Source organism: Mobula hypostoma, chromosome 2, assembly GCF_963921235.1.
Source record: "Mobula hypostoma chromosome 2, sMobHyp1.1, whole genome shotgun sequence".
NCBI lineage: Eukaryota > Metazoa > Chordata > Chondrichthyes > Myliobatiformes > Myliobatidae > Mobula > Mobula hypostoma.
Genome location: NC_086098.1, coordinates 36,072,787 through 36,098,160, shown reverse-complemented (window position 1 = coordinate 36,098,160; position 25,374 = coordinate 36,072,787). Strand labels below are relative to the sequence as shown.

Below are 25,374 nucleotides of genomic sequence, written 5' to 3'. Positions count from 1 at the left end.
GAACTATCCATGTCCAAAAGAGCCTTGGTTCAGTTGTTGTACAAGTAAGATTGGTAAGGTTACTATAAATTAGCTTCAAGACTGCAACAGGATAGATTTGGATGAAATTGGGTTGACGAAACTGATTAGGATGCTCAGTTAGTTCTCATGACTATTGTCATTTGGTATGTGGAGCATAAAAACTTAAAACATATCCTTTATTAAAATATTATAACAATATAAACAAATAAAACTAAGCACATCTAAAATAACACTAAAAGCATATCAATATCAAGAGTCAATAAAATAACCTAAAAATATTGATCAGTCCTATAAGTGTGGTTTTGCTGATGTGAGAAATAAAGGATTTGTATTTTAGATCTTCACATCCTGATAATAAAGCCAGGAAAGAAACACAGATGGTAGTTCGCCTCCCAGTTGCCAGAGTTTGTGATGTTTCTGAATATATCCACATTATCCTGAAATAGGAGGATCAGCAACCAGAGGTTGTGGTACGACAGAGATAGAAAAAGGAGGAGGTCCTGAAAGCAGAATACAGGGAGTTAGGAAGGAAGCTGAGTAGCAGGATTTCTGGATTATTGGGATCTCTTCTGGGGAAGGTATGACCTGTGCGAAAATGACGAGTTACACTTCAACCTGAGGGGACCAAAGTCCTTGCGAGCAGGTTAGTTAGAGCTGTTGGGGAGTATTTAAACTAATTTGACAGGGAGGAGGGAGCTGGAGTGATGGGGCTGAAAATGTCCAGTTGGTTTACAAGTAGATGCAGTGTGTAGTGGGACTATAAGGAAGGACAGGCAGATGTTTGGTGAAATTTGCGGTCAGTGGGATGAATTGAAGTGTAATATGGGGACAAAATTGAAAAGGGTGAATACAGGACTGAAGGTGTTACATTTGACTGTACACAGTATACAGAATAAGATAGATGATCTTGCTGTGCAGTTAGAGATTGGCAAGTATAATGTGGGCATCACTGAGTCGTGGTTGAAAAATGATCGTAGTTGGGACCTTAATATCCAAGGATATGCCTTGTATCAAAAGGACAAGCAGGAAGGCAGAGGAGGTGGGGTGGCTCTGTTGGTTTAAAAATGCAATCAAATCCTTAGAAATAGGTTTAAGGATTGGAAGATCCTTATAGATAGAGTTAAGGAACAGTTGTGGGGATTTCATTATGAAGGTAGATGGGAATATGATGGGAAAATCAGGTTGATGGATCCCAAGAGAAGGAATTTGCAGAATGCCTGTGAGATGGCTTTTGAGAACAGATTTTGATTGAGCTCACTAGGGGAAAGGCTATTCTGGATTGGGTGTTCTGTAATGAACAAGATTTAATTAGGGCGTTTAAGTAAAAGAACCCCTGGGTGGCAATGATCATATGATAGAATTCACCTTGGAGTTTAAAAGTGAAAAGTTAGTCAGGTGTATCAATAATACAGAGGGGTAAATGGAATTAGAGGCATGAGAGAGAAGCTAGTCAAAGTTGATTGGAAGGGACACTAGCAGGGATGATGGCAGAACTGCAGTGGTTGAAGCTCCTGGGGGCATTTTGGAAGGCACGGGATAGGCGCATCCCAAAGATGAAGTATTCTAATAGAAGGATGAGGCAACTGTGGCTCACAAGGGAAGTCAAAGACAACATAAAAGCAGAAGAGAAGGCATACAATGTAGCAAAATAAGTTGAGAACTTAGAAGATTGGGAAGCTTTTAAAAACCAACAGATGGCAACTGAAAAGGCCATAAGGAGAGAAAATATGAAATAGGATGGTGTCCCAACAGGAGTAGGAAAATAAGAGGATGCCAAAAGTTTTTTCAGATATATGAAGAGTAAAAGAGAGGTAAGAGTCGATATTGGACCACTGGAAATTGATGCTGGAGAGGACAAAGAGATGGCGGATGAACTTGTTTTTCATCAGTATCACTGGAAGACTCTAGTATGCCAGAAATTCAAGAGTGTCAGGAAGCCGAAGTGAGTGTAGTTGCTATTACTTAGGACAAGGCGTTTGGGAAGCTGAAAGGTCTGAAGATAGATAAATCACCTGGCCCAGATAGACTACTCCCCATTGTTCTGAAAGGTTTAGCTGAAGAAATTCTGGAGGTATTAGTAATGATCTTTCGAGAACCTCTAGATTCTGGAGTGCTTCTGGAGTACTGGCGAATTGCAAATATCTCGCTACTCATTAAGAAGGGTGAGAGGTAGAAGAATGGAAATTGTAGGCCAGTTAGTCTGAATTCAGTGGTTGGGAAGATGTTGGAGTCCATAATTAAGGATTAGGTTTTGGGGTAATTGGAGGCACATAATAAAATAAGCCAAAGTCAGCATGGTTTCCTTAAGGGGAAATCTTGACTGATAAACTGTTGGAATTCCATTGGGAAATAAAAGGCAGGTTAGATTAAGTCATTGGATGTTTTTACTCGTATTTTCAGAAGGCCTTTGACAAGGCGCTAAACATAAGGCTGCTTAACGAGAGCCCATGGTATTACAGAAAAAATACTCGCATGTATAGAAGATTGGCTGACTGGCAGGAGGCAGAGTGGGAATAAAGGGGGTACTTTTGTGTTTGGCTGCCAGTGACTAATGGTGTTCCGCAGGGGTCGATGTTGGGACAGCTTCTTTTCACCTTGTATATTTGACCTGAATGACAGAATTGATGGCTTTGTGGCCAATTTTGTGGATGATATGAAGATGGATGGGGGAAGGGTAGATGGCAGAAGGACTGGATTGGGAGAATGGGCAAAGAAGTGGCAGATGGGATATAGTGTAGGGAAATGTATAGTCATGCACTTTGGTAGAAGCAAGAACTGTGTAGACAGGGAGAAAACTCAAAAATCAGATCTGCAAAGGTACTTGGGAGTACTCATGCAGGATTCTCTACAAGTTAACTTGCAGGTTGAGTTGGTCATAAGGGAAGCAAGTACAATATTCAAAGTAAATTTATTATCAAAGTACATATATGTCAGTATATACAACCTTCTGATTTTTTTGCGGGCATACATAGTAAATCCAAGTAACACAATAGAATCCGTGAAAAGCTGCACTCAGCAGGATGGATAAACAACCAATGTATGAAAGATGACAAACTGCAAATACTAAAGAAAGTAATAACTTTGGACAGGATAAGTGTAGAACATTAAACATGGAAGTGCAATAGAGCTAGTAGAATATAAAACAGAGCAGCAGGGTACTACAAGCAGTGGATAAATATGAAACATAAGTATTTGTGGTCCTTGTGGCAATACAGGACCAGGTGGTTAACAAAAAAATCAGAAATACATGATAATAAGATCAACAAAATCAAGACAATAAATGCAGAAAATGCTGAGAGAAACCGGAAACAGTCCAACACATTGCAGGATTCTGCAGCAGTTTAACTCAATCTGATTATTTACATGGGCACAATGAAGTGGCAAACATCATTCACCAAAATCTTGCTGTAAAATACGCCATACCTTACTATAAATACAAGCCTGATCTAGTTTTAGAGTCAGAGTCCCACAAATTAGACTACAACCGATCTCATGATTACAGATAAGATGATCTGTAATCACTACCTAGATATAATATTACAGGATCAGCAAGCAAGACAACTTACTTGATAGATATAACCATCCAAATGCACATTACATATAAAAATCAATAAGTGAAATCACCAGAAATATGCTGAATTAAGAGGAGTTTGAAAGATTATAGAACATAAATATGTTCCAATAGTAATATCTACCACTGGTATCACCCCAAAGTCACTACACAATAGTGTTAACAACTAGGCCTACAGAGAAATATTTATGTAAATCTCCAGAAAGCCATAATGCTAAACACCACAGACATGAGAAAGTCTACAGATACTGAAATCCAAAGCAATATGCACACAATGCTGGAGGAACTCAGCAGGCCAGGCAGCATCTGTGGAAAAGAGTAAACAGTCAACTTACCACTCTACAGTCCTGATGAATGATCTCGGCCCATTAGGTCAATTGTTTACGCTTTTCCATTGATGCTGCCTGACCTGTTGAGTTCCTCCAGTCTTGTGTGAAAGAGATACTAAATACCACTAAATAGTCCAAAGGTTCCTAGCAATTTTTAAATGAATGTGCTTGACTAAGCTTGTACCTCAGGTTTTAACAGCTTGCCCTGAGAAAAAAAATAAAAAATACAACAATAATAATAAGCAATAAATATCAAGAACATGAGATATCAAGAACACGTCCTTAAAAGGGATTCTATAGGTTGTAGGTCTGTGAAGTTATCCCCATAGTTTCAAAAATTGAGTTATTAGCTATTCCTGAACCTGGTGTGGGTCCTGAGGATCCAGGATAACCTTTCTGATGGCAGCAGAGAAGAAGAGAGCATAGCCTGGATGGTGGGGGTCCTTGATAATGAATGCTGCTTTCCTACAACAGCAGTATGTTTAGATGGGCTCAGTAGTAGGGATGGCTTTACCTGTGATGAACTGGGCTGTATCTACTGCTATTTGTATGATTTCCCATTCAACCAATCAATATTCTCTCCATCACACATCTACAGAAATATTTCAAAGTATTAAATATTATGCTGAATCTTTGCAAACCTAACAAAGTAGAGATCCTGCATTGTTTTCTTAGAAATGACACTTGCTGGGCCCAGGACGGACCCTCTGAGATTATAAACCTGAGGAGTTTAAAGCTCTGATACCCCGATGAGGACTGGCTCATGGACCTCCGGTTTCCTCCTCCTGAACTCAATAATCAGCTCCTTAATCTTGCTGACATTGAGTGAGAGGTTGTTGTTGTGGCACCACTCAGCCAGATTTTCAATCTCTCCCCCCTGCCCCCCCCCATGAATCACCACCTTTGAATCAGACAGCAACAGTGGTGTTGTCAGCAAACTTAAATATGGTATTGGGGCTGTGCTTAGTCAACAGTCTTAGTCAGAAGTGTAAAGTGAGTAGAGCAGAGGGCTAAGCACACAGCCTTGGGATGCATCTGTGCTGATGGAGATTGTGGAAGAGATACTTTTGCCAGGCCAGACTGACCGGGGTCAGCCAGTCAGGAAATTGAGGATCCAATTGCACAAGGAGGTATTGAGGCCAAGGTCTTGAAACTTATTGATTAGCTTTGAGAGGGTGATGGTATTAAATGCTGAGCTATAATCAATGAAGAGCTTGGTGATGTATGCACCTTCGCTGTCCAGATGTTCTCGATGTTTAAGGGTTGAGTTAAGAGCCAAGGAACTGGCATCTCCTGTGGGACTGTTATGATAGTAGTCAAAATGGAGCGGATCCAAATCACTTCTCGGGCAAGAGCTGATACGTTTCATCACCAACCTCTCACTTTCACTTCATCACAGTGGATGTAAATGCTACTGGACGATAGTCAGTCAGGCAGATTACCATTTTCTTTGGCACTGAAATATTTGAAACCTGCTTGAAGCAGGTGGGTGCATGCCTCAGACAGCCAAAGTGAGAGGTTAAAGACATCGCTGAACAGTCCAGCCAGTTGATCAGCACAGGTCTTTAGTACTCTACCAGGTATCCCATCTGGGCCTGGTACTTTCTGTGGGTTCACCCTCCTGAAGGATGATCTCAGGTCGGCCTCAGAGACTGAAGTAACAGGGTCATCAGGGACTGTGAGAGTTCGTGAAGGTTCCGCCATGTTTTGACAGTCAAAACAAGCATAGAAGGCAATGAGCTCATCTGGGAGCGAAGCCTTGTTGTCACCTATGTCACTTGGTTAGCATTCATTTCGAGGACTAGAATATAAGAGCAAGGACGTAATGCTGAGGCTTTATAAAAGGCAATGCTAGTATTGTGAGCAGTTTTAGGCCCCTTATCCACGAAAAGATATGCTGGCATTGCAGAGGGTCCAGGGGAGGTTCACAAGAATGGTTCCGGGAATGAAAGGGTTAATGTATGAGAAGTGTTTGGCTCTGGGCCTCTACTGGCTGGAGTTTAGAAGGTTGAGGTGGGATCTCAATCAAATATTGAACAGCCCAGATAGAGTGGATATTTCCTGTAGTGGGTGAGTCTAGGACCAGAGTATACAGCCTCTGAATAGAGAGGCATCCATTTAGAACAGAGATGAGTAGGAATTTTTTTAGCCAGAGAGTAGTGAATCTGTGGAATTTATTGTCATGGATGACTGTGGAGGCAAAATCATTGAGTATATTTAATATAGACTTTGATAGGTTCTTGATTAGTCAGGGCATCAAAGGTTACAGAGAGAAGGCTGGAAAATGGGGTTGACAGGGATAATAAATCAGCCATGATGGAATGGCGGAGCAGATTCAACAGGTTGAATGGCCTAATTCTGCTCCTATGTCTTATGGTATAAAATGCGATGACTGAAAACTAACATAGTCATAAATGAGGCGTGCTGATTCGCGCCTCATTTGTTTCTTCCTGTATTGGTACACCGTTGGCTATAATCTGTACATTCATAAAACATACTAAATTATCAAACAGACTCTCAAATCATTTACTTCTGTTAAAAATGAGAAGTGGAGGAGTATGAAAATACTGCCACCTGCTGCTTTCCACACACCATAACTTAAATCTAGCGGTGTTAAAATATTTTTGCTAAAACCTGGAATTCCTTAGCAGTTCTGTGGGAGCTCCTTCACAGAAAGGACCACAGCAGTTTACCTTGACAGCTCAGCTCCAGCTCCTTGTGCTGAGAACAGATGGCCGGCACCCCAGGGTTCTGAAAGAAGTAGCTGTAAAGATTGTGGAGACATTAGTAGTGATCTTTCAAAAATCACTAGATCCTGGAATGGTTCCAGTGGATTGGAAAATTGCAAATGACACTCCAGTCTTTAGAAGGGAGGGAGGCAAAAGGCAGGAAATTATAGATCAGTCATCCTGACCTCAGTGGTTGCCAAGATCTTAGAGTTGATTATTAAGGATGGGGTTTTGGGGTACTTGGAGTCAAACAATAAAATAGGCTGAAGTCAGCATGGTTTCCATAGGGGGAAATCTTTCCTGACAGATCTGTTGGGATTATTTGAGGAAATAACAGGCAGGATAGTCAAAGGTGAATCAGTGGATTTACTTGGATTTTCAGAAGGCTTTTGACAAGGTGCTGATCATGAGTCTGCTAAACAGGATTAAGAGCTCATGGTATTTCAGGAAGGATCCTAGCATAGATAGAAGAATTTCTGACTGACAGAAAGCAAAGAGTAGGAATATAGGGGCCTATTTCTGTTTGGTTACCAGTGACTAATGGTGTTCCGCAGGGTTTGATTTAGTTGTACTACTTTTCACATTATTGGTTAATAATCTAACTAATGTCTGGCCGAATTTGTGGACGATACAAAGGTAGGTGGAGAGGCAGGCTGTGGTGAGGAAGCTGAGTCTGCAGAGGGCATTGTACAGATTAGGAGAATGGGCAAAGAAGTGGCAAATGGAATGCTTTGTAGGGAAGAGTATGGTTGTGCACTTTTCTAGAAAGAATGCATAGACTATTTTCTAAGTGGGGAGTAAATTCTGAAATCAGAGGTACAAAGAGACATGGGAGTCCTAGTGCAAGATTCCCTAAAGGTTTACTTGCAGGTTGAGTCGGTAGTCAGGAAGGCAAATGCAATGTTGGCATGCATTTCAAGAGTATTATACTATAAGAGCAAAGATGTAATAATGCTCAATCTTTATGAAGCAATTGTCACACCAGAATTGGAGCATTGAGCAGTTTTTGGCCCCACGTCTAAGAAAGATATGCTGGCAGTGGGGAAAGTCCAGAGGAGGTTCACAAGAATGGTCCTGAGAATGAAAGAATAACATGCATTTGATGGCTCTTGGCCTGTACTTGCTGGAGTTTAGAAGAATGAGGGGGATCTCGTTGATCCCTACCGAATATTGAAAGGACTAGAGTACATGTGGAGAAGATGTTTCCAATTTTAGGAGAGTCTGGTGTACACTTTTAGAAACATAGAAATACAGAGCATTACAGGCCCTTCGGCCCACAATGTTGTGCCGACCATGTAACCTACTCTAGAAACTTCCTAGAATTTCCCTACCGCATAGCCCTCTATTTTTCTAAGCTTCATGTAATGATCTAAGAGTCTCTTAACGTGCATTCCACCCACCCACCACTCTCTGTGGGGGAAAACTTACCTCTGACATCCCCCTTGTACTTAGTTCCAAGCATCTTAAAACTGTGCCCTCTCATGTTAGCCATTTCAGCCCTGAGAAAAAGCCTCTGGCTATCTACACTATCAATGCCTCTCATCATCTTGTACATCTCTATCAAGTCACCTCTCATCCTCCGTCAATCCAAGGAGAAAAGGCCAAGTTCACTCAACCTATTTTCATAAGGTATGCTCTCCAATCCAGGCAACATCCTTGTAAATCTCCTCTGCACTCTCTCTATATATCCACATCCTCCCTGTAATGAGCTGACCAGAACGGGACACAGTACTCCAAATGGGGTCTAAAGAAGGCCTTGTAACATTGCCTCACAGCTCCTGAACTCAATCCCACGGTTAATGAAGGCCAACACACCATATGCCTTCTTAACAACGTTTTGTGAATAAAACATGTGAGAGTCATCTTATGTGCGCAACAAAAGCTGCAGCCCTTTCCTTCCATTACGAACAAGCCAAAAGCAGTTATCTTTATCAGTATAATCAGACACAGTTATTACATCAGACACAGTTTCTTAAAGTAAACACAACAACTCAGTGTAGGTGTTTGTGAACTATGTAGAACAGTTTCTATGAACAATGTGCGTTATCTGTCACCCATTACATTACCTTGTAAAAGCACCAGAGGGCACAGCCTTAGAATGGAAGAACATCACTGTAGAATGGATAAGGAATTTCTTGCTAGAGAGTAGCAAATCTGTGGAATTCATTGCTATAAATGGCTGTTGAGGCCAAATCGTTGAGTATATTTAAGGTGGAGTTTGATAGGTTCTTGTTAAAAACATCAAAGGTTATGGAGAGAAATGAAATTGAGAAAGTAACTAAATCAGCCATGATCAAGTGCAGAGCAGTTTTGGTGGGCCGAATGACCTGATTCTGCCCCTGTCTTGGGGTCCTGTGTGCAATTAAGAACAGGCAATAAGTACTAGCCATGCAATTGTATGCATCCCGTTGAAAATTAATGAAGAAATTGATAACATTCGCTTGCATTATCAAATGCAGTATTCAATATATAAATTAATTTCTGAGTTGATTACTTTTGGCTATTGCAACTTGCATATAGTTAAACTATTTTCTTTTGTTCCTGCAGGTCTTTTCAGGGATCTGATACTGGAGGAAATTCACCATCTTCAACTCTACCATCTCCTCAGATAAAAAATGTCAGTGAAAGTGAACTGAGCGCTTCTGCAGCTGAACTCCTGCAGGATTATATGATGACAGTAAGTTACTGTTCGAAGCATCAGAACACAGGCTTTTATGATGGTACTTTTCTCAGAGTGATCTCATGTTTTGTAATCCATAATCTTGTTGTCTTTAACGATGATAATAAAGTTCTATTCTATTCATGTTTGTCCTCTGTTAAGGCCAATAGAAATGTTTAAAATTGAATATCATCCTTGGAATATACCTGACAGAAATAAGCGTGGAATGCTTGTCTTGAATAGGTATAGGTAAGCAGGGTGAAGAAAAGTGCCATAGCTATTTGAGTTGCTGGCTTAGCTCCTGCAGTCTGGGTTCAGTTCTGACTTCTAGTGCTGTCCAGACATTGGCTCTATAATCCTAGAAATTAATATGAATCATTAGTGATCTGAGCCCTTTAAAACGCCTTTTTTTTTTACCTCAAAGTTGCTGGTGAACGCAGCAGGCCAAGCAGCATCTATAGGAAGAGGCGCAGTCGACGTTTCAGGCCGACCTGAAACGTCGACTGCGCCTCTTCCTATAGATGCTGCTTGGCCTGCTGCGTTCACCAGCAACTTTGATGTATGTTGCTTGAATTTCCAGCATCTGCAGAATTCCTGTTGTTTTTTTTTACCAATCATTTTACTGACAGCACGAGTATAACCACAGCTCTCAATTTGTAATTATCAATTGGGTACACATAAGTGTACTGAAAATGCAATTTCATTGACAAAGCAAAATTTTTGAATTATTAATTTTCTTGATATATTGACCAAATGGCTGTAGCTATGTACAAATGTTTCAAAAATTATGTTACATGTTCTGCTATTGCACTTGCAAAACATGGTGACATTTAATTTAAAGATTAGTGTTTCTCATTGCTTCTCAACATAGTGCATCAATTGATCAATTGGTTTGATTTCCATATACGCTAATTTTCTTTTGGGTTGATGTGCATAGGGTGGTGGTAGTTTGAGGGTAGGAAAGCAGAAAGATTGGAAATACAGAACCTTTTGAAATGGTGACCAAACAGCCACAGATGTTCCAGATTTATGCTGCTGCTAATTGATAAATTTAACCTTTGGCAGTAGCTCTGAGGTTTGATTGTTTTTTCAATCAACATTGAAGCAAATTATAAGTCTTAAAGTCCTTAGTTTTCTAGACTGAAAAATATCACTACCCACCTCCATATTTTCTCCAATTTTATAGTTATAAGAAAGTAATATTTGATAGCAGATCTTCACTCTGTAAACTCTAGGTTGAAAGCCATTCATAGTTTATTCACTACCCAGAATACTATTTTGTAAAAATTTACCTGAAATATTTAACATTGTGTGGAATTTACAAACGTTTAAATAATATGAACATAAGTAAATGTACAGAGTTTTAATTGTAGCTCCAACAGCGCAGTGCAGTCCGGATTTCATTTCTGTTGCTATCCCAAACTGTTAGCTGCACAATTTTGCAGTAGAGGGGAAACAAATGATCTGGTGAATGTTCAAGGGTGACACGAGATCAGCTGTCATCCTTTTATTTAAATTCTGTCAATAAAAATTTGACAGCTGGTAAGAAATATAGTAGGTTCAAGTAACATATTCAGGAACAACCTGATAGTTACCTGCATATATGATTATGGACTTGAAAATTAAGTTGCTGTGAATTATGTAAAACCTCTTTGTTGCCCAATTTTTGTGAAGATGTATTGAATAGTATTAGAATAGCATTTACTCAGATTGCTTCTGATTGTTAACACTGATCCATTACTGTATTAATTGTGAACTATGTTTTTGTAGTTGAGAACAAAGCTGACTTCTGAAGAAATCCAAAAGTTTGCTATGCTTCTGCATGAATATCGAAATGGTGCTTCAATTCATGAATTTTGCATCAGTCTTCGACAATTGTATGGTGATGGTAGAAAATTTCTATTACTTGGTAGGTTACCAATTAATTTCCAAGATTATTTGGATGACTAGTTACCAATACTGCTCGGTATTGCTAAGAATTGTATTTGCTGTGTTAACAAAGTCACAGCACTTAACAATAAAACCTTTTGTCTATCCTCCTTTTAACTTAAGAGTGGTAAATCGTGCAACTTGAATATCATTTTTTTGAGATTCAGGCAGATTTTTAATCTTTTGGGAATGGGTGAGGGAAGCTAACTTTGAAACTTGCTTATTTCAAGCTCAGTTTCAAAAATTGAACAATGCAACATCTAATTATTATGAACTTAAACCATAATTGCTTATTACATTTTTCATAATCACCTCATCAAAGCACTGCAAACTTACATTCATTTAAACTATTGACATACATATTTTTCCCCCAACCAATATATAGTTTCACAGAAATTCCTTTAACACACCTATCGTGCTTTAAATATACCTCTGCCTGAATTTTGTCTTGCCAATACATAAGAACATAAGAAATAGGAGCAGGAGTAGGCTATCTGGCCCGTCGAGCCTGCTCTGCCATTCAATAAGATCATGGCTGATCTAGCTGTAGACTCATCTCAACCTAACTGCCTTTTCCCCTAACCCTTAATTTCCCTAGTATGCAAAAATCTATCCAACCTTGTCTTCAATATATTTACTGAGGTAGCCTCCACTGCTTCATTGAGCAGAGAATTCCACAGATTCACCACTCTCTGAGAAAAGAAGTTTCTCCTCATCTCTGTCCTAAATATACTCCCCCGAATCTTGAGGTAATGTCCCCTAGTTTTAGTCTCACCTACCAGTGGAAACAACTTTTCTGTCTCCATCTTATCTATCCCTTTCATAATTTTATACATTTCTATAAGAACTCCTGTCATTCTTCTGAATTCCAGCGAGTACAGTCCCAGGTGACTCAATCTCTCCTCATAGTCTAACCCCTTCATCTCTGGAATCAACCTCTGCACCGCCTCCAAAGCCAGTATATCCTCCTTCAAGTAAGGAGATCAGAACTGCACACAGTACTCCAAGTGCGGCCTCACCAGTACCCTGTATAGTTGCAGCATAACCTCCCTGCTCTTAAATTCAATCCCTCTAGCAACAAGGCCAACATTCCAATTGCCTTCTTAATAGCCTGCTGCACCTGCAAAGCAACTTTTTGTGTTTCATGCATAAATACTCCCAAGTTCCTCTGCACAGCAGCGTGCTGCAGTTTTTTACCATTTAAAAAATAAACTCTTTTCCTTCCAAAGTGGATGACCTCACATTTACCAATATTGTACTCCATCTGCCAAACTCTTGCCCACTCACTTAACCTTTCTATATCTCTGTGCAGGCTTTCCATATCTTCTGCACAATTTGCTTTTCCATTCAACTTGGTATCATCAGCAAAGCTAGATACACATCACTCGGTCCCCTCTTCCAGATTGTTAATGTATATCGTGAACAATTATTAGGCCCAGCATCGACCCCTGCAGCACACCGGTCACCACCAATTGCCAACCAGAGTAACACTCATGTATCCCAACTCTCTGCTTTCTGTTAGTTAACCAATCCTCTATCCATGTTAATACATCAACCCAACTCTATGTATCCTCTTCTTATGGATAAGTCTTTTATGTGGCACCTTATCGAATGCCTTCTGGAAATCCAAGTAAATAACATCCATCTGTTCCCCTCTATCCACTGCGCTCATTATATCCACAAAGAACTTCAAATACAGTTTTGAAATTTTCATTTATGGTTTATTATACCATAAAGTCAGTTTTTGACTTCACTTCAGCAAAGCTGATCTCGCCCTCTTCCTCCCCTCATCCCTGCAAGTAATTTCACCGCTCAGCATAACAGCATGATTTTCAATCTGTAGAGATTGTTTTATCAATTTTAGATCTAATTTCCAGTTCAAGTTGTCACCCTTGGCTCAATTTAACAAGCAACAAGTTTTTTAAAGTTTGAAAGTTTCAGTTGTTGTAGTATCTATTATGTTAGAAATTTCCACAGCCCTTTGTCAGTAGTTTTCTGATGCAGCTCTTAAAGGGCCTTGCAGAAGAGGTTCACCAGGTTGATTCCAGAGATGGGGGGTTTAGACTATGATTAGATATTGCAAATATATTTGCTTTTGGTGGGTATATTGTTTTTGGTCTATGAAGGAGCTTTGTTACGGCAGCTTTTCTGCAAAACTAACCTTTAAACTGATACTGAATATGTTGCTTGATTATGAAGATTAACTAATTTCTATGCCTTTAAATTTTCATAAATTGCATCTTTACTTCTTGATTTTAACCATGTACTACCTTTCTTAACTTAGAACTGCCATATTATCTGTTAACTCTGCTTATTTATTGATTTGTCTTATTTTGATTTTGGGCCCTCTGTTGCTGGAAAATGTATCCACTTTTCTCTGTTACTTCCAGTGCTAAGTAAAGGGGTTCGTCACCATCATACAACTGGTAGTATGCTTTCCCTTTGGTTTGCATTATCTACCGAAGACTGGCATTAGTATTTTTTACGACTGGAACAGAATCAGAATCAGGTTTAATATCACTGGCAGGGAGGGAGGGAACGTCGACTCAGACCATGAGAGGCCTGCGTCGGGCATTTTCATGCCTTACAAGGCACAGATTGGAAGTCTGGGGCGCCACTCCTTGCTCAGATACTAGAGCAATGTGTGGTTAGGTGGCTTGCTCAAGGGCACAAACACGCTGCCACAGCTGAGGCTCAAACCAGCGACCTTGAGATCACTAGACGAATGCCTTAACCACTTGGCCACGTGCCCAACTAATATCACTGGCAAATGTGAAATTTGTCGTTTTGCAGCACTGGTATTACAATACATGATAAAAAACCTATAAATTGCAATATAAAATAAGTAGCACAAAAAGAGAAGGAAAGGTGAGGTAGTGCATATGGGTTCATTGTTCATTTAGAAATCTGATGGTGGAGCAAAAGAAGCTGTTCCTGAGACGTTGAATGTGTGTCTTCAGACTCCCGTACCACCACCTTGATGCTAGCATTGAGAAGACAGCATGTTCTGGGTGCTGGGGGTTCTTGATGGATGCTACCTTTTTGAAGCATTGCCTTGTGAAGGTGATCACCCTGAACAATTTTTCCTTTGGCTCCTTCCACCTTCTCCAAACCTGAGGAGTTCATGAGTACTCACATGGGCCCCAGCTATACCTGCCTCTTCGGCTCTGTAGAGCAGTCTGTGTTCAAAGACTTACCTGGGTATGTTACCCACCTCTTCCTCCGCTACATTGACAATTGCATTGGTACTGCTTCATGCACCCATGCTGAGCTCGTCAATTTCATCAATTTTGCCTTTAACTTCTACCCTGCCCTTAAATTCACTAGGGTGTCTCCCTCCCCTTTCTTGATCTCTCCGTTTCTATCTCTGGAGGCAAACTGTCAACCGACATCTTTTATAAACCTACTGATTACCATAGTTATCTGGACTCTACCTCTTCCCACCCTATCTCCTGTTAAAATGATATTCCCCTTTCCCAGTTTCTTCGTCTCCATTGCATCTGTTCTCAGGACGTGGCTTTCCACTTCAGGACATCAGAGAAGTCCCCCTCCTTTAAAGAACGGAGTTATTGATGCTGCCCTCGCCTCCATTTCCCATAAATTTCCCATAGAGATGTGCCATCTCCAAAGGGACCCTACCACTAAACTTATCTTTACCTCTTCCCCCCACCCTCTGCTTTCTGCAGGGATCGCTCCCTCCACGATTAATGTGTCCATTCGTCCCTCTCCACTAATCTCCCTTAGGCACTTATCTCTGCAAGCAGCCAAAGTTCTACACCTACCCATACACAATCTCCCTCACCTCCTTTCAAGACCCCAAATGGTCCTTCCAGGTGAGGCTACACCTCACCTGTGAAACTGTTGGGGTCGTCTATTGTGTCTGGTGCTCCCATGGCTGCCTCTTTTACATAGGTGAGACGCGCCATAAATTGAGTGACTGCCTCGTCAAACACTTCTGCACCATCTGCCACAAGCAGATTATGGCAAAATATTTTAATTCCCATTCCCATTCCTGCTCCAGTGTGTTGATTCCATGGCCTCCTCTTGTGCCAAGACAAGGCCACCCTCAGAGTGGAGGAGCTACACTTTATATTCCACCTGAAGGTATAAAAATCGATTTCTCCTTCCAGTGAACACAATTCTCTTCTCTCTCCAACCCCCCGCCCCCCCCCCCATTCCCCACTCTGACCTTTCACTATTTCTCACCTGCCTATTACTTCCCCCTGGGTCCACTCCTCCTCTTTCTCCTATTGTCCACTCTCCTCTCCTATCAGATTCTTTCTTCAGCCCTTGACCTTTCCCGTCCACCTGGCTTCACCTATCACCTTCAAGCTAGCTTCTTTTCCCTCTCCCCTGCCCTCTCAGTCCTGAAGAAGAGTCTTGGCTTAAAATATCGACTGTTTACTCTTTTACATAGTTGCTGCCTGACCTGAGTTCCTCCAGCATTTTGTGTGTGTTACCTTTTGAAGGTGCCCTGGTTCTGGGGAGGCTGCCCATAATGGAGCTAGCTGAGTTTATAACTTTCTGCAGCTTTTTTTCTGATCCTGTGTCATTGCCCCTCCATAACAGACTTTGATGCAACCAGTTAGAATGCTCTCCACAGTACACGTTTAGAAATTTGAGAGTCTTCGATGACATACTAATTCTCTAATGAAATATAGCCACTGCCATACCTTTTTTGTAATTACATGGATGTGTTAGTCCCAGAATAGATTCTTAGATGTTGACACCCAAGAACTTGAAACTGCTCACCTTATGCACATGTCATCCCTCGATGAGGACTAGTGTGTGTTGTTCTCAACCCCTTCCTAAAGTCCACAATCAATTCCTTGGTCTTACTGACATTGAATGCAAGTTTGTTGCTGTGACACCACTCAACCAGTTGATCTGTCTCACTCCTGTAAGCCTCATTGTCACCATGTGAAATTCTGCCAACAGTAGTTGTGTTGCTGCAAATTTATAGATGGCATTTGAGCTGTACCTACCTACACAATCATGGGTGTAGATAGAGTAGAGCAGTGGGCTAAGCACAATTCCATGAGGTGTGCCAGTGTTGATTATCAGTGAAGAGATATTATTTTCGATTCGCACAGACTGTGGTCTCCCAGTGAGAAAGTCAAGGATCCAATTGCAGAGGAAAGAACAGAGGTCCAGATTTTTACAGCTTGTTGATTAGAACTTGAGGGTATGATTGTGTTGAATGCTGAGCTGTAGTCAATAAACAGCAGGCTGACTTTGGTATTCCTATTGTACTGGTTATCCAAGACCAAGTGGAGAGCCAGTAAGATTGCATCTGCTGTAGACCTATTCTGGCAATAGGCAAATTGTAGAACCTCCAGAAACATGCTGTTACTTTGGGTTGATGAACCTTTTTTAGCATTGTGAAAAGTTAGAAATGAATCATGTTTTAACTTGCATTGGAGGAAAGGTGGTGAGAAGTAAAATGTCTGAGGTAAAGTGGAGACCAAGCAATTGTAAAATGGTAATACACACAAAATTCTGGAAGAACTCAGAAGGCCAGGACGTTTCGGTCCGAGATCCTTCATCAGACGTGAAACATCGACTGTTTACTCTTTTCCATAGATGTTGCCTGCCCTGCTGAGTTCCTCCAGCATTGTGTGTGCATTACTTTTGATTTCCAGCATCTGAAGGTTTTCTCAACTGTAAAACAGCATATCGGTGCTGGCTGAGTGAGTGGTGAGTCTTTATTTCAAGGATGTAATGTTAAGGCTTTATAAGGCACTGGTAAGGCTTCACTTGGAGTATTGAGAGCAGTTCTGAGCCCCTTGTCTATGAAAGGATGTGCTGACATTGGAGAGGGTTCAGAAGAGGTTCACAAGAATGATTCTGGGAATGAAAGGGTTACCACATGAGGACAGATTGATTGCTTTGGGCTAGAACTTAGAAGAATGAAGTGGGGGGGTTCTCATTGAAACCTATCGAATGGTGAAAGGCCTTGATAGAGTGGATGTGGAGAGGATGTTTCCTATGGTGGGGGGAAGTCTAGGACCAGGGCATAATAGAGGAATGTCCATTTAGTACGGAGATGAGGAGGAATATTTTAGCCAGAGAGGAGGAATCTGTGGAATTTCTTGCCTTCGACAGTTGGAGTCCAAGTCATTGGATATATTCAAGGTAGAGTTTGATAGATTCTTGATTAGTCAGGGCATGAAGTTTTATAGGGAGAAGGCAGAAGATTGGGGCTGAGAGAGAAATGGATCAGCCATGATGAAATGTATAGGTATAATTGTCTAATTCCGCTCCTATATCTTTCGGTCATATGCATCTCAGGCAGAGTCCTTTTGTGCCTGCACTAACAAAGCCTGGAAAAGCAATCCAGTACCCTTACTCCTATTAATTAGCATCTGTCATTCAGGGTTGTTGGATTTTTACCATCATGCATATTTTTTCTACTTGATGGTAGGATAATTTGCTTTGTTTTGGGATAATTTTCAGCAGTGTCTTGATAGTTGTGGAAAATTAAAAATTATACATGAATTCGCTGGAGTGTACTGAGATCTTTAACCTCTCGGTTCAGCTGTCTTGGGGTACCCACCTGCTTCAAGCAGGCTTCAATTATACCAGCACCTAAGAGGAATGTGGGAACCTGCCCCAATGATTATTGTCCAGTAGCACTTAAATCCACAGTGATGAAAGATATCAATTCCTGCCTGAGAAGCGACTTAGATCTGCTCCAACTTGCCTACCAGAGCAACAGGTCCATCTTATTGGCTCTTCACTCAACTCTGGAACATTTGTACAGCCAAGATGCATCAGGATACTCTTTATCCACCACAGTTTAGAATTCAATACCATCATCCCCTCAAAACTAATCAATAGGCTCCAAGACCTTGGCCTCAATATGTTCCTGTGCAATTGGATCCTTGATTTCCTCACTTGCAGACCCTAATCAGTTTGGATTAACAACATCTCCACGATCTCCCATCAGCACAAATGTGCACCACAAAGCTGCGTGCTTAGACCCTTGCTTTACACTTAAGACTGTGTGGCTAAGCATAGCTCCAATGCCATATTCAAATTTGCTGATGACCCCACTGTTGCAAGCTGAAACAAAGGTGGTGACAAATCAGGAATATAGGAAGGAGATTGAAAATCTGGCTGTGGTACCATTTTAAAAACAACCTCTTACTCAATATCAGTAAGACCAAGGAGCTGATTATTGACTTCAGGAGGAAGAAACCAGAGGTCCATGAGACAGTCCTCATCAGAAGATCAGGAGTGAAGGAAGTCAGCACTTCAGATACCTTGGTGTTATTATTTTGGAGGACCAGTCCTGGGCCTACTGCGTAAGTGCAGTTATGAAGAAAGCACAGCAGTGCTTCTACTTCCTTAGAAGTTTGTGAAGATCGGCATGATAACTAAAACTTAGATAAACTTCTGTAGATGTGTAGTGGAGAGTATACTGACTGACTGCATTGCAGCCTGGTAGGGAAACACCATTGCCCTTGAACAGAAAATTCTACAAAACGTAGTGGATACAGCCCAGTCCATTACAAGTAAAGCCCTCCCCACCTTTGAGCACATCTACATGAAATGTTGTTGCAGGAAAGCAGCTTACATCATCAGTGACCCCCACCACCCAGGACATGATCTCTTCTCACTGCTGCCATCAGTAAGACGGTCCCGGAGCCTCAGGACCCCCACCACCAGGTTCAGGAACAGTTCTTACCCCTTTGATCATCAGGTTCTTGAACCAAAAGGGATAACATTACTCAATTTCATGTGCCCCATCATTGAAATGTTCCCAAGACCTATGGACTCACTTTCAAGGACTCTTCATCTCATGTTCTCAATATTTATTGCTTATTTGTTTATTATTATTATTTATTTATTTCTGTATTTGCAGTTTGTTTTTTGCACACTGGTTCTTCACCCAAGTTGGTGGGGTCTTTCATTCATTTTCTTATCTATTATTCTATAGATTTATTGAGTGTCTACAAGAAAATTAATCTCAAGGTTGTATATGGTAACATACATTTTCTTTGAACTTCGAGCTGGTAATTGGATTTGGATTGAAGTGGTGTTAAGGTTGTTTAATTTATCAAAATCTGATTTGCTACAATAGAGTGTTCTCATGGAATATTTCTGAAGAACTATGAACAACCACCAATTCCCATAAATCGGGTGTACTTAGAATAACCAAGCAGCTGGTTACTGGGCTCTGACGTACTCTAAAAATAATTAAAATGCTGCCATCAGAAATTAAAACAATTTAAATGCTCACATTATGTTTTCTAGGACTCCGACCTTTCATTCCAGAAAAAGACAGCTTACACTTTGAAAACTTTCTAGAAACCATTGGTGTCAAGGATGGCCGGGGCATTATTACAGACAGTTTTGGCCGATGCAGAAGGACTTTAAGTAATGCATCCAATTCAACCACCAATGGGAATGGAGCAACTGCAGGCTCAGATGATCAGTCAGTGCCTTCAGAAGGTGATGAGTGGGACAAAATGATCTCCGACATCAGCCATGATATTGAGGCCCTTGGTTGCAGTATGGATCATGATTCATCTTGAAAAATGAAATATTTGCACATCCTGTTAATGGCCTTCAAGACTTCTTTCTTATACAGATGTGTTCTTTCATGAAGTTTACTACAATGTGAATATTTAAATGAATTGTTAAAACATTTCTACAAAATGAAGAACATGAAATCATGCCATATAACTTTTTTTATTGTAGATAATATTGCGTATTTGTATTCAAACCTTTTTGTAACAGTAGTTGTTAGGCTTGATTGTTCCACTAGTGGACAAGACTTTCCTGGTCCTATCACATGGTTTTGTATCCCATCTGCACAAGGTTACATAGTACAGTATACTGTGATGTCAGGGATGATTTAATACCATTCTGGACAGAATTTCAGTTTTTCTCCTGTCACTCCAACAATTTGAATGTCCCTACTCTGTAGCATATATGCAGCTTGATAGATGCTCCCTGTGTCAGCATTTAAACTGTACACTTCATCTGCATATGGCTGCACATAAAACGTAACTATAAATTTGTCTGAATGTGACCAAAATAGGTAATGTATTATTTGTTTGGGGAAGATGCAGGAGAGTTGGCATACTATTAAGGGAAAAATAATTTGTACTTGCACACTGCTGCAATGCATTATCATTAGTTCATATGACTTTTTAAAAATCTTCAATTAGCTAATTTTTATTTGGGAGATGCCAGGATGTTGCAGTAGACTTGGCATTCTACTGCTAGCCAGGTGCTTTAAGAATTTCTGCAAAAGTGTATTTTCCTTCAATATCAATATTTATCTCCCAGTTTTTTAAAAAGGAAATTGTTATTGTGATATTACATTAGAATTCATTTTCTTCAACACAAAGGGTTACTGTTGTAGTGAAATAAATAATAGGGTGCACCACAGTGGTGTGTCTGCATATTGATACTTTTTTAAACTGTCCTGTATATTTATGCACACCCAATGCAAATATTTTTCAAAGTCAAAATGACATTCTAAAAAAGACTATTCAATCATGACCCATTTAATTGAATATTTTTGCTGTTACATGCTGCTTTGTTGTCATCTATGGAAAACTGAAGTGAAGAATAAATTTGTCATGAAACTACAGCAAATAGTAACTTTAAAACTTGGATAATTGTCCTTTTGGGTGCTGTATATAGACTGCATATGAATGATGCCTTCACCCATTTTAATTCTACAAATTTATTTATTGGAATCCTCCAGGATTTTATACCATTGCATGTATTGTATTGTTATTTGTATGTGACAATGTGCAGTGGACAGACTGTGTGAAATTTTTGTGTAGCATGTAATCCTAGTAAACCTCAATCTGAATTAATGGGTTTTACAAGTAAAACCAGTATAATGGTCCTTGGAGCCACTTGCTTTCTTGTAAGGACTGGATGTGGATGTTTCAATAGCCCATCTATTGTTTTGGCATGAAGTCATTTAGTAGTATTTTAATTGTATTCTTGAGTTGTAAGCTCAATTGCAATATGCTACTATATCAGTATAATTGTTTTTGGAGTTATTGGCCTATAATTAATGTTATGTTTAACATTTTGAGTTCAATGCCAGTGACATTGGTTCTGGTAAACTGCATTGTTGGTTCCCAGTCTAGATGTTAAACATTAATTGCATATACCCAAGATAGTGGATGTCTGTGTGTGTGTGGTGGGGGGGGGGGTGGGGGTACAGTATAATTGCAGCAATCACCTTCTGTTAAATTTTGCAAAGGATTTGGGGAAGTACAGCCATGTCTTAGTGAAAAACATCAAATATAGGGAAATGTAGGGAATGTTGAGGGATGTGATAGGAGTAATCAAGCACATAGCCCACTCTAAGAATATTAGAATTCATTTTTGTCCTCATCAAATGACATTGAGATACTACTTTGGCTATTTGTTCTACTACATTGAGGTTGAAATCACTTGTAATCTTAAATTTGCACAATACTTGCCAAATTGGCAGAATTTTGCAGCAAGGCCTGATCTAATACCTTCTGACAAGTAAGCAGCCAAATTATCTCGTAGATACATTATTGCAGCCTGTAAAAATGTATTGAATTATTGGCAGCAGCATTGGAGGTTTGCGTTTTCAATCAAAAATAGGTAGAAATTCCAAAATGCCAGTTCTGAGGAGTTGACCCATCATTTGCTATCACAAAATCTGGCCATTTATGTATAAGAACTGTACTTAAAAAGTTACGGTCTTTTATACATTATGTTTAAATTTTAAGCTTGATAAGGCACTAAAAAAATCCCATGTAGTTTTATGAAGTTTTAGCCATTGTTTTCAATCTGTAGACTGAGCTATGATAGAGGGAATGATTGGCCATCTGACTGAATGGTGCTGCAATCTGCTATTAGTTAATGGATCAAACATTCGGTCTATTTGTGCACTGTCAGCTGAATTGTCTGATCGTACTGAAATTTAAAGTTAAGTTCAGGATTCTAACCCAGATAAGTATCATGGAAATGCAGTATAATAGCATGCACCAAAACCTCCTTTCTGTAGTCACTCATGGTATTTGTATTATAGCTTTATCATACATCTACTTCCATGCCAGTTTTAGTCCTTTTGCATGGGCTACAGTAATTCACTTGCTTTCTTTTATTTTTCCAGCAAACATCTGCTATATATGTCCTGATTCAATTGATTGGTGGGTAAGGAAGAAATAGAAGCCATGTCACAAATTTTTGTTTTGAAATATGCGCTACAAAGCGATGCTTTACATCTAATTTTACTCTTTACCAGTTGGAAATGGAACCACTGTAGAGAAGTATGATGACTTGGCAACTGAAGTTGAGTTTTCTTGATGTTTCCAAGATTAGCAGTATTATAGTTGCAGTCATTGCAAGTATGTCCTTTGGAAGACACCAGAAATGAACTGTGTTTTGCGGTTGTTTTGAGATGTACACTTTGGTCAGTGATACCTACAAATGTGTCCGAATTCAAACTTGTATTTCCTACACACTTAGCTGCAACATCCATTATTCACTTAGCACAATATTCTGGTAAAAAAAATAATTATCTGACCATGAAGAGCATAATTCTTTTCAGCGTATAGCAATGCTATATTCTAGATTAGGTCAAATGCATATTTATTTTGGGGTCTATTTATGTCAAATTATTTTAATAAATTTTGCATCTTTGCAGTATTCCTGTATAGGAATTATTTCAGCTGCATATTTTGCCTTTTATTAAAACATTTTTAATCCATGTTAACGTTGCTCCATTTAAAAGAAGAATTCTTACTTCTTAGTTTTCTGTCTCATGATTTAGTTTGTGTTAATGGTCAGTATTGATGTGTACTGTACATCCGTAGCATAGTTTTTGGTGTGATGTTTTTGCAGTAATTGCTTTACATTTCAGTTCAGATATTAATTGCACACATTCACAACTGAGATGAAGGTTGTCATAAATCAAATATATCATGTACACTGACAAAGATTAAAAAGATTTCACTTTGCAATTTGTGATATGCAATTTTATGAGAATAGTTATTCTGCATCTAAGCTGTCCAAAAAATATCTGCAGCTAAACAAAGTCCATCATGACAGTTGGATAAATTGTCTTAACTCCATTCCCGGTTTCCAAATGAAGATATTTCTATGCAAACAAGTTGTGGCCCCTCCTATACCTGTTTCTTTTTTCATGGAATGCATGGAACATTTGGCCTCAGTCCTGCTCTAATTCTTATGTTTTCAAATACATTATCTGTGCTACTACTTTCTGGCTAGAGCATACACATTGACTAGCTTCAAATATCTTCAGCTTCTTAAGACCAATTTTCAACTTCTGGCTTCTCTGGCATTATCATATTGTCAGCAATATTTATAGCGGTCTTTGAAGTGGTTTCTACTGTGATTAGCCAAGGATTCCCTTCAATTGATGAGGCATTCAACTGTTCCTCCTGGATGCTCACTGCTTTCCTTGTGTCACGTTACTAATGGTATGCTTGTCTTCACATTATATTTATTTTGGTTTGTGTAACACTAACATTAAACCTTCACTCACCCCTTCTCAATATTGAAGGGCCTGTGCTCTGATCACCCAATACCCACCCACCTTCCCATTGCAAGAGCAGGAAATGCATGTCCAGCCTTTTGAATGAATGTTCATAATGCAGGCATACTGTAGCTCTGAGCTGTCAATTGAAAATTATTTTGTTTCACCCACATCCTAGTCTGATGTGTCCTTTCTCTGTCACTTGATGAAAACTGAGTAGATGTTTTTGGAACAGGTTTTCATCTTTACTGTTATTCAAGATCTGCAGAATATATTCAAAGTAAATTTATTATCAAAATACATGTATGTCACTGTATGCAATCCTGATATTCATTTCCTTGTAGGAATACACAGTAAATACAAGAAACAATAGAATCGATGAAAGACCGCAAGCAACAGGACGGACAATAGCTATGTATGTAAAAAAAAACAGTGCAAATAAAAAAGAAAAATAAAGAAATAATAAATAAATAAGCAATAAATATGGTAAACATGAGATGAAGAATCCTTGAAAGTGAATTAATAGGATGTAATTTAAATTTCGATCAACCATTAGTCCAAGTTTTTTTGGGTGGTAGCTGCTGGTAACGATTTTGCATTAATGTTTTCGACCAACGATCTTTCATTTATGTGGATGTTTCTTGATTTTAGTGTTTCTAGTATTTTATCCAGACGGATCTTTTACTTATTCCATTACCTTTGCCTTGCTCCTCTTTGACAAATTAAAAGCTAGAAATTGGCATTATTCTGTACCTTTTCACTACTTGTTTGAAATATTTTGCAGATTTTAAGGCAGTTTTCAGAGCAATCCTGGAATGTTAATTCAGTAAAGAAATATTGGGCATGATATTGCTTTCCTTTATTCCAGAAGACTCAATATAGCAGAAATGGAAGGGAACTGAGAACACAATGATGGTAGAAATGTTTCCATCATTTTTAATAATGGGGAAGTACTGGAGACATTAAAGGGATTATAAGCAGACGAATTGACCTGGTAGATCAAATCATATAGTTCTCATGATAGAACTGGTAGTGAAAATCTTCCATGGTTCTATTGGAAAATCTGTAATACTGCAAAAAAAAAAATTGGGAAGGGAAAATGGAAAGTTACCAAATTATGAATTTCATCAAGAAAGTAATGAGAAACATCCTTGTTAAATCTCTCACTATCTCTTCTTTCAGTTAGTCCTAATGAAGGGTCTTGGCCTGAAACGTCGACTGTACTTCCTGTAGATGCTGCTTGGCCTGCTGCATTCCACCAGCATTTTGTGTGTGTGGCCTAGATAGTTTCAAAATTATTTTTTTCACTTCAGGAAATCATTTGATATGTCACAATCAAGAGAAAACCTGCAGATGCTGAAAATCTAAGCAACATACAAAATGCTGGAGGAACCAACCCTCCTGCTGAAGGGTTTCAGCCCAAAATGCCGACTATTCTCTTTTCCATAGATGCTGCCTGGCCTGCTGAGTTCCTCCAGCATTTTGTGTGTTGCATTTGATATGTCAAATGTTTCTAAGGATTTAGAAAAGAAGTTCTTCATTTCATTCTGAAATGAACGCTGTCTTTGTGATTCTGGAAACATCCTTTGAACGTTTAGTCTAGATCGTTAATACTTATTCAAGAG

The 25,374-nt window shown here is 39.5% G+C and overlaps 1 protein-coding gene across 2 annotated transcripts in view; it reads left to right on the top strand.

The window, feature by feature from the left end:
• Positions 1-24,475, top strand: part of ccm2 (CCM2 scaffold protein) — a 102,535-nt gene extending 78,060 nt beyond the window's left edge. For both annotated transcript variants that reach the window (XM_063035546.1, XM_063035538.1), the window contains exons 8-10: positions 9,198-9,327; positions 11,080-11,218; positions 19,498-24,475. In XM_063035546.1, coding sequence (XP_062891616.1) covers positions 9,198-9,327; positions 11,080-11,218; positions 19,498-19,778 — 550 coding nt within the window. In that variant the 3' untranslated portion in view covers positions 19,779-24,475. The remainder of the gene's footprint in view (positions 1-9,197; positions 9,328-11,079; positions 11,219-19,497) is intronic.
• Positions 24,476-25,374: the final 899 nt, after the last annotated feature.